The sequence below is a fragment of the Vigna unguiculata genome, chromosome 7, assembly GCF_037176805.1.
Source record: "Vigna unguiculata cultivar grain cowpea cultivar isolate G323 ecotype 2 chromosome 7, ASM3717680v1, whole genome shotgun sequence".
NCBI classification, from domain to species: domain Eukaryota; kingdom Viridiplantae; phylum Streptophyta; class Magnoliopsida; order Fabales; family Fabaceae; genus Vigna; species Vigna unguiculata.
In genome coordinates this window covers 37,930,407-37,949,677 of record NC_140798.1, presented here as the reverse complement: position 1 = coordinate 37,949,677, position 19,271 = coordinate 37,930,407, and the positions used below count along the sequence as shown (strand labels likewise).

At 32.9% G+C, this 19,271-nt stretch overlaps 2 protein-coding genes across 5 annotated transcripts; one reads left to right on the top strand and one right to left on the bottom strand.

Annotated features, from left to right (window-relative positions):
• Window positions 1-6,394: 6,394 nt before the first annotated feature.
• Window positions 6,395-10,620, top strand: LOC114190060 (putative disease resistance RPP13-like protein 3). The gene is made up of 4 exons (XM_028078825.2): window positions 6,395-6,503; window positions 6,594-9,960; window positions 10,048-10,123; window positions 10,232-10,620. The coding sequence occupies exons 2-3, from the start codon at window positions 6,692-6,694 to the stop codon at window positions 10,097-10,099; spliced, it is 3,321 nt and encodes a 1,106-aa protein (XP_027934626.1). The 5' UTR covers window positions 6,395-6,503; window positions 6,594-6,691; the 3' UTR covers window positions 10,100-10,123; window positions 10,232-10,620.
• Window positions 10,621-15,520: 4,900 nt separating this feature from the next.
• On the bottom strand, window positions 15,521-18,787 carry LOC114192474 (protein PHR1-LIKE 2-like). 4 transcript variants are annotated; one of them, XM_028082207.2, is made up of 6 exons: window positions 18,332-18,787; window positions 17,005-17,081; window positions 16,846-16,900; window positions 16,533-16,611; window positions 16,364-16,451; window positions 15,521-16,199 (listed from the first exon to the last, which is right to left on the bottom strand). In XM_028082207.2, exons 1-6 carry the CDS (start codon window positions 18,519-18,521, stop codon window positions 15,738-15,740), a joined length of 951 nt encoding a protein of 316 aa, XP_027938008.1. In that variant the 5' UTR covers window positions 18,522-18,787; the 3' UTR covers window positions 15,521-15,737. The 4 variants fall into 4 exon arrangements, with proteins under 4 accessions (XP_027938008.1, XP_027938010.1, XP_027938011.1 ...); XM_028082209.2 differs by having other exon boundaries at window positions 16,533-16,602; XM_028082210.2 differs by having other exon boundaries at window positions 16,364-16,433; window positions 18,332-18,783.
• Between the last annotated feature and the right edge of the window lie 484 nt (window positions 18,788-19,271).

Below are 19,271 nucleotides of genomic sequence, written 5' to 3'. Positions count from 1 at the left end.
TATATTTTAAAAACAGATAGTTGAATAGGAAATTTCTTTTACATATAAAAAAATACTAATATATGCTTATCGATTATCTAACTTTAATAAATTAAAATCAATCTAATGTTTATTTTGCAAAATATATTCCAATATGTATCATTTAATTGCTTAATTTTAGTCCTTGAATCAACAAAATTTATTTATTTAAATTTATTAACAATGCTTAGTATCATGTATTATAAATTATATGTGCAGCATTTTTATTGCATTGAATTTTTTATTTTATTTTTGTTTATATTGCCTATTTCTTTTAGATACTGTTTATTACAACTCTATAAAGGGCAAAACCATGAAAGAATTATTTGACAACACAATGAGTTGTCCAAAACCCAAATGATATAAGGAGCTATCTATCAAGACTCTACTAAATAAAGAACCAATACCAAATGGAGGTAGAACCATTGTACCGGCAGAACACATTAATTCATGTAATGAACAATAGTGTAAAACAGAACATTATCTTAAAGTTTCAATTTCACCAATTCATGTAATCAACTGTTGCAAAATTATATGCAGAATGAAGCTGAAGATGACTTTTTAAATGATAGAGCGTCAAACCCTTGACATTCATGTTCTCATGATTGGCTTCTGTAAAAAATAAATTTAAGAATATAGCAGTGATAAGAAGATTCATGATATATATCAGAATTTCCTATAATATATTCACAAATCATAAATAACCCTACTACAAATTGAGAAAAAAGTAAATGAATCAAGAATAACATGAAGACGACTAAATCTCCGTGATATTTAGAAAAAATCTAAAGGAATGTACACTTGACTTCAAGAACATATCTCCAACAGCGGAACTAAGTTCATGTAATGCTTTATCCTCCGCTCATTCCTTGATAGTGGCATTGTGCTACGTAAAACCTAGCTAAAGATTTGCGGGTCGTAGATAAAGTCAATTTTAATTGAGAATGGTATTGCATTATGAAAAACACAAAGCATGAGTTCATGGGAAAGATGCCTACTGAAATATATACAGAAATAGAAGGCAACTAACTACTAGAGTGACGAAAATCAATATGCTGCAATGAAATTGAAAACAATCAAAAAGAGCCTTAGAATAAGCTTTATTATAGTTTAGTGACTAAAACCTAGTATTCCACATTGTAACCATTCTAGGTCCTTCTATATCCCACTAGCGTGTTTGGTAACACATTACTAGGCCTATTTGATGTGGTTTGCCACATCTCAATAGATCCTACCGCTTTGGCCATTTGACGTTAGTTCTGCTTCCAAACACACATTATATTGTCTAGTTTATCACATTATTCACTACTCACTAAATTGATGAATTTCAACTTGTTAGGAAGTAAGCAAAATATTAAGGTTTGCTTGTGGTGGTTAATGTTGGGTAGTTACAGTATTTTTTATTTTTCGAGGGATAGCAATATCGAGTGCATAATTAAGCCACAGTAAGACAAACAATCACTAAAGTTGTTCAGCCACAATATCTGCCTAGAAATTTTCACATGGTTCAGCCAATAAGAAAAATCATATGTTTTATCTAAAGTGGTTGAAAGCATATAACATCTTACCTTAAGATGTTGGGGTAAAACACTAAGACCAAAATCAGTTATTTTCATGTTTTCTTCGTGATCCACCGATACATTCTCAAGCTGTAAGGACATAACAACACTTGTGTGAAAAACACAAGACCAAAGATAACCATGTGGTGCAATTTTGAACTTGAAAAGGAAGAAAATGAACCTTGAGATCCTTGTGGAAGACACATATAGTGTGGCAGTAGCTCACCTTCACCTGATCAATCAACTGTTGGAACAATTTTCTACATTGTCCTTTTGGAGGCTTACCTTTGGCTGCCTCTAAATATAGAATTCATCAAATGCTTAAAATGCATCGATGACAAAATATAATTTTCATTAATTTATATTGTTTTACATGAAGATTGAAATATCAGTAATTCATAAGATAATAAAATTATTATTCATGAGAATACGAAATATAAAAATTAGTATACCTTCTAATGCATTCAATATGTAAGAACATAAATATTAAAAACACAATCCAAAAATGTAAATAGACATTGGCCTGAATAATAACATTATGAGATGGAAACAGAAGACCTTATCCTGAATAACACCTGAAGATTGCTTCAGATGGCATTGGTCTCGTGAAATAGACAGTTGTAGAAGTGATATACAATAAACATATCATAATTTAGTATAGTGTGATCAGAATAAACCAATCTTACGATAAACAACCTAATACATATAATAACATTAAAAACCAAGTTCATGTAAATACCATTTACAATCATTTGAAGCCTAAGTAGTAAAGCATATGATGACTCAGAAATCGTACCTTAGAAAGAAGACCCTTATTTTTTTTTAGACATTAAATCCAACTCCAACATCACTAATCAACCGTGGATTCCACATGATGAGGAGCCTAGACTTCCATTGTATGTATAATTTGAAAGAAAATTGTAAATATTACAAACACACACGACAAATTTACTATAAATAGTAAAAGAATTAAGATGTCATGGTTGGATCTACAACGACTACTCTATTATGTAATTAGTGCAATTCAAAAGTCGCAATCATATACATTAAGGTATACTCCACGACTATTTTTTCACCAGGATAAAACATGAAGCTTTAGAAGTTACCTTACAAATGTAAAGATAACATTTTTCCACCAATATTTCAGAAGGACTGCACCAACATTTGGAAATATAGCTTTAACTCTCTAACAATCAAATTAATGAAGCTCATCAACCTAGGAACAGAAAAAACACGGAAATCTTATATTTAAAAAATAATAATAGCAAAGGCAAACAAAAAACTTAGAAGAAGAATCTTCAAGTTTATGGTGACCAAAAATAAGTAGAAGAACAATGTAACCTTCAAGCTTCAACCCAAGAAACACAAAAGAACACGAAAATCTTATATGTCAGAAAAAAGAAGAAGAAGAAGAAGAAGAAGAAAAATAGAAAAGTAGTAGAAGAAGAACATTACCTTCAAGCTTATGGCGACTGGAAATAAGTAGAAGAATAACATAACCTTCATTCTTCAAGATTCAACCCGAGGAAACACCAAATAACACGAAAATCTTATATGCAAAAAAAAAAAGTAACAGAGAGAAACATAAAAGTAGAAGAAGAACCTAACAGAAACTAACAAAAACATCTTACCTGATCAGTTTTAATTTAAGTAACACAAACCACCAACGAAGAATTAGAGAAAATTTCTATGATCAAAGACAAAGAACACAAAAATCTTACCTCAATAGATGAAGAGCAAAAAAAAAAATTCTTCCTTCCACGGTTTGGCATACAAAGAAAACTAAGCACAATGTATTATAAAATCATTTTGAAAATTGGCTCCAAGATTGCAAACTACGTACCAGTATGACAAATCCAATCACACTCATTCATCCATAGTGTTCCTGCCCTTCAATAATGCATTCCAATTTGTAAGATTTGAATTTCAATTGGAGAGATGTAGAGATGTGATACACGGAGATTTCTGATACTTTATGGAGAGTAAGTAAATAACTAAAAAACCAATAAGAGGAACACGTGTCAAAAAATTAAATAAGGGTTGTTGTATGATACCCCTACCAGTTTGTTTTCTTATAGTTATAGTATATTTGTTTCTCTTCAACTAAATTTGACACACACTGTTCTAGGTGAAATGTGACACAATTCATCTTTGACAGAATGTAGAAACAGGTCAACTTAGACCGAGATGGATTGTTCCAGATGAAAATTTGAGACATGTCATACTAGGTCGAAGGTCAAGATAAATCAATATAAGTCAAAGATCGTGATGGGTCGGTCATATGAGTGTTCCAATCAATATCTTGCAGCCATGTGAGTGGTGTGTTGAAGTTTTTATTACTTATCTCAGATGGTGTATATGAGTGGTTGTTGGAAATAGTCCAAGTGTGAGTTAAAGTCCCACATTGGATAGGATAGACAAAGTTAAACACTATATAAGAATAAAAATACATAACATTTACTATCTTAAAATTTTGGAATAAAAATAATGTCAAATACCTTATATAAATAAGATCAAAATATATAATACATATAACCACAGTCTCTCAAATAACCATATATATATATATATACCTTATATAAAAATATTTTAATTTTTGTTAATTGCTTTTAACCGTCTTAATATTCTCTTTTATAGTTTTTGAATAAATTTAGTTATTTGACATTATTTTTTATTTTTTGAAAAAGAAAAGTAAATTTTATTAATTTTTTATATTAGTATATAATACAATTAGATTATTAAAATTTTAAATATGATAAAATATTTAATACTATTGTTAACAGAATTCTTTTATATATATATATATATATATATATATATATATATATATATATATATATATATATATATATATATTAATGATTAGATTTAATTGAGATTCGTGATAGATTATACTCATTATTATATTATATTTATTATGATGTTATATTTTTCTGAAATAATATGTATTGTAATGAAGGATATTATAAGAATATTTATATAACTAATTGAAATATAAAATATTTTTCATTTATGGGAATCGTAAAATTCAAATAAAATGTAAAGTTAATTGAAATTTAATGCGATAAAAAGTTCATTGTAATGTGTATAATAAATTCCCCAAATTAAAAATAAATATAATTAAAATTCACATTCTTTTACATTTAATGTAATTAAAATTTAATACAATAACATTTTTTCACACACGCACGCGTATATATATATATATATATATATATATATATATATATGACATACTAATGGTTAAATTTAAATCAAAATTATGAAATTTATGACATATTATACTCATAATTATATTTATTGTAGTGTGATATTTATTTTAAAAATAATATGCACGTAACGCAAGATATTATAAGAATATTTCTAAATTTAATTAAAATATAAAATATTTAGTATTGTCGAACGTAAAATTGAAATAAAATATAAATTTAATACAATTAAGTTTATTGTACCGGCCACAACATCACTAATTAAAAATAAATATAATTTAAGAATAATTACGATTAAAATTTACATTTTTTTAGCATTTTATACAATTAAAGATTTTCTTATAGATACATCATCCAATTAAGATTTTTTTCTTATTATTACCATTTAGAAATTACATTTTTCTAGACTTACAATTTTTTTTGTGTGTGTGAATGTTGTGAATGAGGTTTTAATTAAAACAAAATTCAAACTTAATTAAAATTTGAAGGACTTTTCTATTGAAACTTGCATCTTCTTGAATTTCAATTAAAATAAAATCTAATCAAGACTAATAAAATAAGATTTTAATTAAAACAAAATTGAAAATAAGTGATTTTTTATTACATTAAATATTCGCTTAAGTCCTCGTCTCACCTAAATAGAAAAGGAAAAATTTTCGGATTCATAATTTTGTAATGTTATTTTAAAAAAAAATATCATAAAGTCATTTAATTTTATATTTTATTACATTTCTGTTATATATATAGAGAGAGTATGAATAAGTAATTTCTTAGTAACATATCTCTTATATCTGTCATACATTTTAAATCTCTCCTACAAATTCTCAACATTTATAATATTTTATAGTGCAATTATATGACTCGTAATATCTCATATTATAATATATGTGTGTGTAACAAAATATAAAGTTAGATGACTTTACTGGATTTTTGTTGAAAATAAAGTCACAAAATTATTGATCCGATAATATATATATATCATGAATAAAATAAAATAAAAAGTTCCTCCTTTTGTAAATATATCTTATATCTGTCATATATCTTATATCTCTCATATTTTCATAATTTTTTAAAAAATTTAATACTCATAATATTTCATATTATAATATAATTCCTAATATTTCATATTGTAATATAACTTTTAAAATTTTATAAATTTGCATTCTAATTAAGTCCGATCAAACTCTCAATAACAAAATGCGGACTTAAACAAATGTTTATTTTATTCCAATTAATTAAAATATAACATTCTTACGACCCTAAACTTGTATGATTAATTTTGTAAAAGTGTGATGGAGTAGCGATACAAAAGTTGATTCTATTTAATGATTTATCATTTATTATATAAAGTAAAATTTATGAGCGGCAAATTGTCGATTTTGTGAACTTCTTACCCATAATATCAAGATTTTAACTACCTTGTTCCTTATCATTTGGCTTTGTACATATCTCAACAATATTATAAAATATCTTTAAGATATTTTCAAATAATATTATATGATATAATAATTTATTATAAGATTATATTATACGTTAAATAAATATTTTATTAAATTATAACTTTCTATTATATTATATTCAATTACGTACTCAGACTCAAATTATATGTTTCTCCTCAAGTAGAGCTTCTCTCAAATTACAATTCAGCTTGATAGCCTCATACTCCGCCTTCGAAGCCTTCTCCACGACGCCTTCGAATACCTCCTCACAAAATCCGGTAAGAACCATCCGTATTACGCATCTCAACACGCATAAAAAATATAGTAGATGTAAGATAATATCTTTCTTCAATTTGGCCGTTTAACAGATCTAGTGTACATCTCCGGCGGCATTAATCGCTGTTCATCGTCTCGTTTGGATTAAGAAAAGGCTTAGACCCAAGAGGGATATCTGAAACCTAACCTGATGCACCAGAAAGGCATAGGAATGACTGGACGGTGCTGTCCTTTTCAGCAACATGTTATGGAGTTGAATTTTATGGAACAGATGGAGCATATCAATAATCAGTTTGGATATGCATTGTCCAGTAGGAGGACTTTCGAAGATGGAGGGAAAATAGTGACTTTCGGAGATGGATGGAAACCAGTGATGGAAGACATTATAGGTTCAAGATCAGAACCTCTTACATCTACATGTTTCCAGCTATTTGAGTCTTTGTGGAGGTGTTTGGACCACAATTTAAACACAGTCCGAAGATATTTAGCTATCATAAAAGTGTTTTTGAATGATATTGATGGCGCTGCGGAAGATGTGAATCAGAGACAAAAAGTGTGGGTGGAGCAATTGAGAATGGTGGCTCGAGAGGGACATTCCATTGTTGATGCGTATCCAGATAAGGATGGGCTTTTTTTCTTCCTTAGAAGAATTATATTTGCCAAGAACATCGATCGCTTATTGAAAGAAATTATCAATATCTCCAAAAGAAAAGAAATTTACGGCATTGCAAATATACATATTCGTGAAAGACAATCGGTACTCGAAGGCGATAATCTCGGTTTGAAGTTAGTTGCACAGCCCGATTCTTGTTCGCATCGGCATATCACGGAGTTCGAAAAAGAGTTCCAATTAATCAAGGGAGAAAAACAATTAATGAATGCTCTCTTTGATGATTTACAAGAGATTGGATATGAAAAATTAGACGAAAGATACAAGATTTGGGTGGACCAAATGAAAGAAATTGTCCCGGAACTTGATCTTGTTATTAAAGAATGCGCGTGTGAATTGAAGCATGTGACACTGCTAAACAACATTCTGGGATTCAAGGCACGGATTCATATCATGGACAAGATAAAGAAGATAAGAAAGAAAATAGAAGATGCGGGAAGAGGTAGAAAGGCATGTAGTTTGGTTCAACGTCAATCCCAAGCTGAGTCATTATGCAGGAAGACACAACCACTTCTCATTGCTAAAGAATCCAGAATGGTCGGGTTTGATGAAGACGTGGAGATTTTGATGGCCCAGTTACTGTCGGATGAGAAACACCGTTGCATTTGTTCAATAGTTGGAACTAAAGGCACGGGTAAGACCGAACTGGCCAGCTTCATATATAGAAGCGAAGCTGTTCTATCTCATTTTGATTGTGTCATATGGGTGACTCCAAGTTCGACGGTTGAACCGCTCAAAAACCAAATAGCCAAGAAGGCTGCCGAAATAATTATGGGAGGTGAACATGACATGTGGACAACACAAGTCGTACTTACAACCTTGGCGACTAAAAAGTATCTGATTGTTGTTGATGGCTTCCAAACTGCCCATGCCCTGGACAACTTGAGGGAGGCCATACCTGACAGGTTAACAGCCAGCCGATTTCTTCTTACCACAAACAATGCAATGGAAGCGCTAAGAGCATGTAGTAAGTCGTTCTTTGTACATCCTTTACGTTTATTAGATGATAAAAATAGTTGGATTCTCTTGACGAGAGAATTGAATGTGAAAATGAACTTGGAGCCAAAGCTACACGAGAACGAGATTGAAGAGATTGGGAAAAAAATTATGGCCAAATGCGGGGGACTACCACTCGAAATACAAAAAAAGAGCAAATTGCTTTTTCATAAAGATGTAACTGCTGAAGAGTGGGCAAAGGTGCTAGAGCAGCCCAATGAAGATCAAAACACATGGTCTGAAACATTTGACACTGTCAACAACTTACCTTCCTATCTAAGGAGATGTTTATTTTATTTTGAACTGTTTCCGGCTGATTTTGAGATTCCTGTAAGAAGATTGGTCGCTCTCTGGGTGGCAGAGGGCTTTGTGCCTCTTGGGGAAGACCAAGAATGGCCACCAGAGCTGGTAGCAGAAAGGTACTTGATTGAGTTGATAGATCTCAACATGGTTCAAATTGCCAAGAGAAAGCGCAATGGCAAGGTCAAAACATGTCGTTTCCCTAATGGTTTGCGTCAAATCTTCAAATCCACTGAATCTAGAATTCCTCAAGTCGGCGGCACTAGCACAGATTTGGAGGCAGTTCCAAAAAATTTCAGAATACGTCGGGTGGCAGATCACCTTGAAGTAAAAGATATCTGGCACAAGCATATTCATGGTAAGAGGTTCACCTATGCCAGTGATTGCGATTCCCTGAGAACCTACTACCAGAGCGTTTCCTCCTTCCTGTCCTTTGATACTCGACTTGCAAGTAAGTCTGGTCATGATATACGTAACTTTCTGCAGCACTGTATTTTGAACAATTGTCTTCTACAGCTGCGAGTGCTTGTTTTAGAAGGCGTGTACAAGCCCAACTTGCCCAAAGACATTGCAAAACTTTCTCGATTGAGGTATCTTGGCCTAAGATGGACTTATCTAGAGTTACTTTCACCATATATAAATAGCTTGCTGCAACTCCAGACTCTGGATCTGAAACACACTTACATACAAACTCTACCAAGATCCATCTGGAAAATGAAACTGAGACACCTGTCCTTGAGTGAGAGTAACCGCATCACATTTCCACCCAAACCAATAGGAATAGATATAGGCCGTTCTCTACATGACCTCCAAACATTGTGGGGAGTTTTTGTAGACGAAGAGACTCCTGTCAAGGGTGGTTTGGACAAATTGGTCAATATCACTAAATTGGGAATAACGTGCCATTCACAGGTGAGTGCAGTGGCTGACTGGATTGCGAAACTACAATACCTCCAATCACTGAGGTTAAGATCAAGAGATAAACAAGGTCGACCATCGAAAATACACTTGAAGTTTTTGCAACATCATACTAATCTCACTGACTTGTATTTGTTCGGATGCTTGAACACTCCATTGAATCAGCTCTTCCTTCCCTCAACCCTTGTTGTGCTTACCCTGTCACATTCGAAACTAGAGGATGATCCCATGCAAATTTTGAAAGATGCTCCGAATCTTCGCTCATTGTCTTTATTTGCAGACTCTTACTTGGGACAAAGAATTGTTTGCGAGTCTGACAGCTTTTCTCAGCTTCGTGTCTTGAGAGTTTGGAAGTTGGAGCAATTAGAGGAATGGAAAATAGAGGAGAAAGCACTTCCCTCCCTGAGACAACTGGAGATCCGATTATGTCCACGCATGAAAGTGCTTCCTGATGGATTAAATCATGTTAACAGTCTTCTTGAGTTGAAGTTGACAAACATGCCAATGGAAATTCATGCCGAAAAGTACAACATTCCGCCAAACTGTGAAGTCCACAGAGATGATTCGCCCCTATTGTGAGTTACCTCCCTTTATCCTTCCTTCGTTTTCTTTCTCTTTCAGCTCACAGGTTTCCTAATGCAAAAATTTATTATGTTTGGCAGTCAGGTGCGGTTTGCGTACACTGCCTTGTCAGAAGAAATGTCAGAAAAATAGGTTCTCCGGCGCGTAAGAGTGAAGGTAAGTTTGGTTCTCGTTGAAGGCTATTTCTTGAAAGAATGTGTATATATTTTTTACCTTGATCGTCTTGTGTAATCCGAACTCTGACCGAGGAAGTTGTATTATTAGCATGTGTAGCAAGAATTTGCACCAAGAAGCATGTTCAAAGCTGAGCTTGAAGCAATGGATACTAATCACACATGGAATCTTGTTCCTCTACCTAAAGACAAAAAGTCCATAAGCTGTAACTGGATTTACAAGGTAAAATATAATGTTGATGGTACCTTAGCCAATGAGACGAGGAGCACATAAAGACTATTTCAACGTGCGGATGAAGAATACAATCGATTATGCAGAGAACGTTTAAGTTTAAGGCATGGTTTCTTTTAAGTTTCTTTTCATTTGATTAGTTCTGTGATGTTTTCTTTCGTTATTATTCTTGTTTTTTTATTTTTGTTATTGATAAATTGAGTGCTTGGTTGAAAAATACTTAATCTGAATTTTTGTATTTTTTTTAACTTATTTTACAAAATTTCATGACTAAATTTATGTAATAAATTTTCATAATAAAAATTAGGCAAGTGGGTTTATGTATCTCATAAATGTATATATTTTTTCAATTCGGTCCTTATTAAAAATTTTCATTCTATTAAATGAACAAAAGTATTTTTATTTTTGTCAAAGTACCCTTTTATTTGATTTTGATTATTTAGTCGGTACTTCTATTTTTATATCTTCAATACAAATATATTTATTCTCTCCTCAATTCCTTCCACTCTTTAATCAACTCTCTCTAAACAATTCCTTTCCACTCTTCCACTCTCATCAACTCTATGTAAAGAAAGAAAAGAACAAGTTGCTCGACTAATCCTAAGAGATTAGAAAAGAGAGTTGATCGGTGAATTGGATATGAAAGACGAAAATATCAGTCACGTCTTCTTATTTACTTCAAAAACGTCTTCTTATTTACTACAAAAATAAAAAACTACTTAAAAAAATAAAAAAAATATTGTAAATACTTAATGATTTTGTTTAATGAGAATTAAGTCAAAATTCATTAAATAAAAATTTGAATTAATTACTCATCTAAATATCTTTTATTTATTCCTAAACCATCCTTCTTTTCACACTGAATCCACCACCAATTACCCTCACTGCTCATACAGAATAATTGATGAGTATTATAGCGAAGATAGTTGATTGGTATGAAAGTTAAAATGCCGACGAACATGTGAAATCTTTATATTGTTAAGTGATACCTCCTCCTAATTGTTTCTTATCATGATTAATGTTGCATGACACAAAATTTTCAGCCAAACGTTTCTTATCATTTTTTATTTTTCATTTTTTTACCATTTATTTTCCGACTTCATAGAGTTAGTTAGTCTATTGACGTTAAACCCCACAAATTTGTTCCTTTTTCTCTTAATTGCTGAATACATTCACTCAGTTCAATTATCATCTTGCAACTCGTTGCAATTGCGCAAGCACATCCATTTTAGCACACGTCTTCTTTCTGGTGGACAATATAGAAAGAATATTTAATAAGAAGATACAACGTATAACTGAGACATTTGAATAATTTATCAATTTAATTAAATTAAATTATGATATAAGGTTGGACCACATGTTATTGTTATTAAGACATGAGTAGATAAAATCAACTCTCAAATTTCTATGATCGTTTAACCAGCACATTTCTCAAACTGTTATGTGTTGTACATATTTCATTTAATTAAAAACTAATATAATTATTATTAAAACCTATTTTTCAACTAAAAATTAAAGCAGGTGCAATATAACACTACCACCCCACCTAACTAAAGATGGTACGTAGGTAATATTATAATTTTGTGTTTAAAATTATAATTTTAAGTTCTAATTTTGCATATAACAATATAATTTAAATTATAATGTTGCGTACAAAATTATAATTATGTGACACAAGGTTATACCATCTTTACAAATACAAAATTATAATTTTAAGTTACAATTTTGTTACAATATTATAATAAAAATGAACCGTATTCCCTAATTCTTGTGATTGCTTAACCAAAGCATCTCATAGATGAAAGTAAAGCAAATACTTTTGTATTTAGGTTATCATACACCAAATTGAGACAAATGTAATTAAGGTGCAGAAAAATCTTACATTTGAGAAAAATGAGAAGGTGTGTATACGTTGCAAATGCCTTTGTATATAGTTTATCATATACCGGTGTTAACATCCAATTTCATCTGGATGGATAAATTTATTTTTGAAAAAAATAAAAAATAAAGAAATATTAGTTAATGGTAAATAAAGCAGGTGAAATAAGTTTTTCTTTTAAATTTTTCAAACTTTAATTTTAGAAAAAAAAATAGAGATTAGAAAATGAAAAAAATGAGCCAATTTTAATTATAAGATCTGTAGCGATATGCTAAAACATAAGGCTTTCATCAAACTCCACTTCAGTAGTGCTCCATTTGATGGAACTGGAGCAGTTCCATCTTTCAAGAACCCATCACTCCTTTGAGCGCATAATCTTTTTCATGAAAAGACTTCTCCAAAGCTGTTCAAAAATGAGTTTTTTCAATTGCTCGGGGGACTACTTCTAGTATTTGGTGGTAAAACTTTTAGAAAAGCTGACACTACAAGAAAAACTTATATTATCGACGGTCAAAATCTGTAGGTATGGTCAAATCTGTCGGTAAATCAACATTACCGACAGATTATCGACGATATAAAATCTATCTGTAAAACTCTTGTCGATAAAATTTGATTGACGAAAATCATATTCCGTCGATAATTACTGACAAAAAATCCATCGATAAATCTTTCGATGACGGAAAAATTCGTCGGTAATTATCGATAGAAAAATATGTTGATAATTATCGAGCAAAAAATTCGTCGTAATTACCAAAAAATCCGTCGGTAAATAACATGCACTGTTCATCATCTTCCTCCTCATTCTTTCATATTTTTTTTTCGTTTTTTTCTTTGTCGTTGTTGTCGTCGCCACCGCCGCCGCCGTCATCTTCTTCTCCTTCTTCTCCTTCTTATCCTCCTTCTCCTCGTTATTCTCCTTCTCCTTCTTCTCATTATTCTCCTCCTTCTCCTCCTTTTCCTTCTTTTCCTTCTTCTCCTCCTTCTCTTTCTTCTCCTCCTCCTCCATCTCCTTCTGCTCCTTCTCCTTCTGCTCCTTCTTTTCTTCTTCTTCTCCTTCTCCTTCTCCTTCTTCTCCTCCTCCTTTTCCTTCTACTCCTTCTCCTTCTTCTTCTTCTTCTTCTTCTTCTCCTTCTCCTTCTTCTCCTTCTCCTTTTTTTCCTTCTCCTTCTTGTCCTTCTCTTTCTTTTCCTTCTCCTTCTCCTTCTTCTCCTTCTTCTTCTTCACCTTCTTCACCTTCTTCTCCTTCTCCTCTCTTCTTTTTCTTCTTCTTCTTCTTCTTCTCCTTCTCCTTCTTCTTGACAATGGACAAGTTGGTCAATATCAAAAGACTGGGAATAGCATGCCAATCAATGTCACTCCAGCCAAAGGCAATGGAATCACAACTCGAGGCAGTAGCTGATTGGATTGCAAAACTAGGATACTTCCAATCCTTGAAGCTAAAATCACGAGATGAAAAGGGTGGGCCTTGGAAGATATCCTTGAATTCTTTGAAGAATCAGATTAATCTCTATGACATGTATTTGCCGGGATGCTTCACTTGTCCATCTATTCTATCTCAGCTTCCCCAAGCCTGGTTGAACTTACCCTATCACATTCCAAACTAGAGAAGGACCCCATGGTAATTTTGAAAGATCTTCCCAACCTTCGCTCCTTGTCTTTACTTGCAGAATCCTACACTGGAAACATTTTCACCACCCTTCCTGAAAGTTTTCCTCAGCTGCGTGTGTTAAGAGTTTGGAAGCTGGAGCACTTGGATTATTGGTATATAAACCCCAAGGCACTCCCCTCTCTGAGACAACTGGAAATTCGATCCTGCCCGGCTTTCACAAAGCTTCCTTTTGGACTGTGGTGTGTTATCAGTCTCCTTGAGTTGAAACTCACCAAAATGTCAATGGAAATCAGTACTATTCACCTTCCTCCCAATTGTAAAGTTTGCTCGTAATTCTCCTCATCACAATCAATCATCTTTCCTTTACTTTCCTACCCAGCTTACACTTACAACCAGTTGTCTAGTTGGACAAAATTTAATGTGTTTCGCAGTTAACAGATGTTTGTCAACGACAGTTTGTGATAGCTGAAGGAATATTGAATCTGAGTTAAGTTTGCTTCTTCAGAGAAAGATATCAAGTTGAAAAGTTTTTATTTTCTCCAAACATTTTGTGTTGTCACTTGTTTTCCTTAATGCAACAACTTGTACCATACATATTTTTTCTGCTTCTGTTGTGTAATTCAAATCTCAACCATGTGTGGACTTGTTCCTTATTTGTGGGAGAGGAGACAATGGGACTTGTTATTTATTTTCTTTGATTACATTTACTATGTAATCCGAATAAATGTCCACCAATCGATCCATGTGGTATGATTGTTTAATACAATCTCCGGTTTCATAAGTGAAGAATGTACTTTTGTTGCGTTGACATGTATGTCTGGAATTTCGGCGGTTAGAATGAAATTATAAAGATCTACTACAAACAACGAAATATAGAATTTTATATGATTTAAAAGATAAATGATAATCTTTGGAATATTATATTTCAACAAAATATTTTATTATTGATAATAGTTTTTTAAAGAAAAGAATGGCCAAACATGTATTACTCTAGTATAAATTTTATTAACTAATATCTCATTCAATATATTTCCATTGAATTATATTTTCAAAACAGATAGTTGAATTGGAAATTTCTTTTACATATATCATATATAAAAATTAAAAATAAACATACTAATATATGATTATCTACTATCTAACTTAAATAAATTAAAATCAAAATCTATGTTTATTTTGCAAAATATATTCCAATATGTATATCATTTAATTGCTTAATTTTAGCCCTTGAATCAACAAAAATTATTTCTTTAAATTTATTAACTATGATTAGTATCATGTATTAATTATAAATATAAATTATATGTGCAGGATTTTTTACTGCATTGAATTTTTAATTTTATTTTTGTTTATATTGCCTATTTCATTGCAACTCTACAAGGACAAAACCATAATGAAAGAATTATTTGACAACACCATGAGTTGTCCAAAACCCAAATGATATAAGGGAGGCTATCTATCAAGACTCTGCTAATGGCAATAATAAATAAACGAAAAACAAAGTCCCTCAGTGACAACAGAAAAATAAAGAACCAATGCTCTGTATACCAAATGGAGGTAGAACCATTGTACCAGCAGAACACAGTAATTCTAAGAATTCGTAATGGTTAATAATTAGAAAAAATAAAAAAGTTCAGAACGAAGGCCACTAAGGAAGAAGTGAGAAACGTACATGGTCAGCGCCAACCTTTAACGATGGTCTAAGTTAAGGCACAAGGTATTTTCAATTTACACAATGACATGTGAGCAAGTTGATTATCACCAACTTGATGGACAAGAACAGATGAGAATCTAATTCAGAACTTAATCCTAAAAGCTTGGAACAAAGCACTTCCTCACAACTCTCTTCATGAGGAACTAAACTTCCCAACCCTACCCTACATACCATACCTAGTTATTCCTGGAGGATTGACTTGAGCTAAATGGATTCCTTGAGTTCTGGTGTTGGCTTCACTCCAGATCAATGGTGCCACCATTGAATCCAAGCTCAGCATCCTCTTCTTTGATCCGCCCGGAGATCCTTCGAGCGTCAACCCTCCTAAACTCTCCAGTGATGTCAGGCAACTTTCAGTGGAACAATCAGCTCCTTGAGGGTGGAGAATAGGTGGTACTTCTGAAACATGCATTCCACCTACCTCAGAACACACTTGAGGGAAAAACCCAACGTGATCAACAAGGGAATTTCTGGGTGTTTTGCTTTCCAGCCCTTGAAATTTTTGACCATCTGTGTCCATAATTATATCCCCAATAAATTGATCTGCTAACATCTTACATGCTCGCTCAAGCATGCCCATGTACCTCCGCTCTGCATCCTGCCGAATTTGCAAGTGCTTTTCTGCCTGCAATACCATAATTCTTAAAAATAGTAAGTGTTAGGGTACATTTATAAGGTATACCAACTATTTCTTTGTAGAACACTGAATAGAACATTCTCTGTTATTATTTATTTAGTTCATATCTGTCCACACGATAAAGCACCTTACATTGTGAGAAGGAAATTTACCTCCACTAGTAAGTGTAGTTTACTTTGCACTTCCATTTGTGCTCTTAATGCCTCCTTCACTTCATGACCCCTACACGTGACATTGGAACTTTCAATTTGTTTATCAACAACCATTCAGACATCTGGGGACACGAATAAATTGTTTCTCAAGATACCATAGAATTCTTACTCGTTTGCATCAGAAGTTGGTAACTTTGGAGATGAGTTGTCAGTACCGGGGCTTTCTTGAAGATATGAACCTGACATCCCTTGCATGGGTTTTTCAATGAATGAGACTATGTTTAGACCAATACAAAAAAGCTTATAATATAAACAGTATTGCTGGTGTATGAATCAACCTTTCTTTTAGCAAGGCAACAACACAGATCAAAATGTGACCAATCCATTGAAACAGACATTGATACGTGATTCAATTCGATACATCAAATTTTTTTTAAAAAAAAGGTGGAATATTTTTCAAAAATAAAGATAGATAAACCTACCATCTTTGCATCCCTCATCAGAATCTTTTCCTGATTGCTTTCCAAGCCTGTACTTCTGCAATGCAATGAACAATAGTGTAAGACAGAACATTATCTTAAAATTTCAATTTCACCAATTCATATGTAATCAACTGTTGCAAAATTATATGCAAAATGAACCTGTAGATGACTTTTTAAATGATAGAGTGTCAAACCCTTGACATTCATGGTTCTCATGATCGCTTTAGGAGTGGCTTCTGTAAAAAATAAATTTAATACAGTGAGCAGAAGACGCTTGATGATATCACTCGTGTATATATCAGAATTTCCTAGAATATATTCACAAATCATAAATAACCCTACTACAAATTGAGAAAAAAGTAAATGAATCAAGAATAACATGAAGACGACTAAATCGCCGTGATATTTAGAAAAAATCTAAAGGGATGTACTTTTGACTTGAAGAACATATCTCCAACACCGGAACTAAAGTTAATGTACCAATTACTGAATGCTTTCTCCTCCCCTCATTCCTGGATAGTGGTGGCATTGTGCTAGGTAAAAGCTAGCTAAAGATTTGTGGGTCCTAGATAAAGTCAATTTTCATTGAGAATGGTATTGCATTATGAAAAACACACAGCATGAGTGCATGGGAAAGATACTGAAATATATACAGAAATAGAAGGCAACTAACTACTAGAGTGACGAAAATCAATATGCTGCAATGAAATTGAAAACAATCAAAAAGAGCCTTAGAATAAGCTTTATTATAGTTTAGTGACTAAAACCTAGTATTCCACATTGTAACCATTCTAGGTCCTTCTATATCCCACTAGCGTGTTTGGTAACACATTACTAGGCCTATTTGATGTGGTTTGCCACATCTCAATAGATACTACCGGTTGTAGCTTTGGCCATTTGACGTTACTTCTGCTTCCAAACACACATTATATTGTCTAGTTTATCACATTATTCACCACTCAAAAAATTGATGAATTTCAACTTGTTAGGAAATAAGCAAAATATTAAGATTTGCTTGTGGTGGTTAATGTTGGGTAGTTACAGTATTTTTTATTTTTTCGAGGGATAGCAATATCGAGTGCATAATTATGCCACAGTACAAGACACACAATCACTAATTACAGCAAAGTTTTCTTTCACGCCACAACAACATGCTACACTAATAATTAGGAGAATAACCCTATATCTAATGCAGCCAAACCTGCAATTCCAACATATACCACTACAACTAAGATAAGAAAGGCCCCTCCTTTCCCTGCTACCTAACTCCGGCCTCCATGAACAACAAATAAAACCTCTGCACGAATCCCAACAACTCGAAACAATTTCCTAACAGTATCAAGCCAACAGTGCCAAAACACACAAATTAATAACAAATTTCACCAAATGGGATCCATGTCATCACAATTACAGCACGCCAAAAAAAAAAAACACAGCAGCAGACATAATAGCATGAATGAAATATGAAAGGGGAAAAATTACTCACTACTGGCACCCCCAAGTTGAGTGACAGCATCAACAAAGCGTTCGTGAAGGTCAGAGGTCCACCGAAGACGAGGTTTGGGGTCAGAGGTGAGAACAAGACAAGGGTCTCCGAGGTGAGCGTGATTGGAAGCACCCTGCATGTCTTCCTGCCCAACACCCCCTTCATGGGGATGTATCAACCTAGAAAACATTCTAATCCTGTTCTTCTTCTCCTTGTTGCTGTTGTTGTAGAGTGAAACGTTAAACCCCACGAAGAAGAAGAAGAAGAAGAAGAAGAAGAGAGAGAAAAGGAGAAAACGTGGGTATGTTGTTATGTTATGGAAGAAGGAGATGACCCATTTGGTGAAAGGGGAAGCAGAAAGGGGAGTGGGGCGAATGGGGAAATGGGTATGTGAAAAGCACAAGACTTTGGGTTGAGAGGCCAAATGGAGCTGGCACTGTCACGCTTTACTGGGATTTTGTCACTTTCTCCTGCTTTACCTTTCTTCTTTTAAACAAAATTACAAATTAAATTAATAAATTCAGTACTGTTCATTTGCATTTGCCGCTCTCTGCTTCCCTCCAATCATTTTTCCATACCCCTTTTTTTTAGGGTTCATCTTATAGGGCGTCCATGGGAATTCCAATCAATTACCTCAAACTCTTCTTCTTCCAATGCAATCCCATCAATTACCTATCTTCAAAATCTCATTCGCTCAAATTTTAATACTTATTATTATTCAGAGCACTGAGTTTGAGTTCCACAAACTTAGTTTGATGAAATATATTTTTCAAAACAAAAATGTGTTTTTCCTTTTCGGCAGGCATGAGCATTGGTGGTCGTGATTTTGGTATGGGCTGATGATTACAGAGTTTGGTCCAAGATATGTCAAGAGTGTGGGCTATGTCAGGAGTCCATTGGATCCAATTGTGGTCCTATCCACTACGTGAAAACACTGAAC

Excerpts from the sequence above, each read along its gene's own strand:
- LOC114190060 (XM_028078825.2), top strand. The coding sequence starts at position 6,692 with ATGCACCAGAAAGGCATAGGAATGACTGGACGGTGCTGTCCTTTTCAG. Across the intron at positions 9,961-10,047 it reads AGAGATGATTCGCCCCTATT|TCAGGTGCGGTTTGCGTACA; the intron begins GTGAGTTACCTC and ends TATGTTTGGCAG.
- LOC114192474 (XM_028082207.2), bottom strand. The coding sequence starts at position 18,521 with ATGTTTTCTAGGTTGATACATCCCCATGAAGGGGGTGTTGGGCAGGAA. Across the intron at positions 17,082-18,331 it reads TCAACTTGGGGGTGCCAGTA|AAGCCACTCCTAAAGCGATC; the intron begins GTGAGTAATTTT and ends TATTTTTTACAG. Across the intron at positions 16,612-16,845 it reads TGATGAGGGATGCAAAGATG|GGATGTCAGGTTCATATCTT; the intron begins GTAGGTTTATCT and ends AACCCATGCAAG.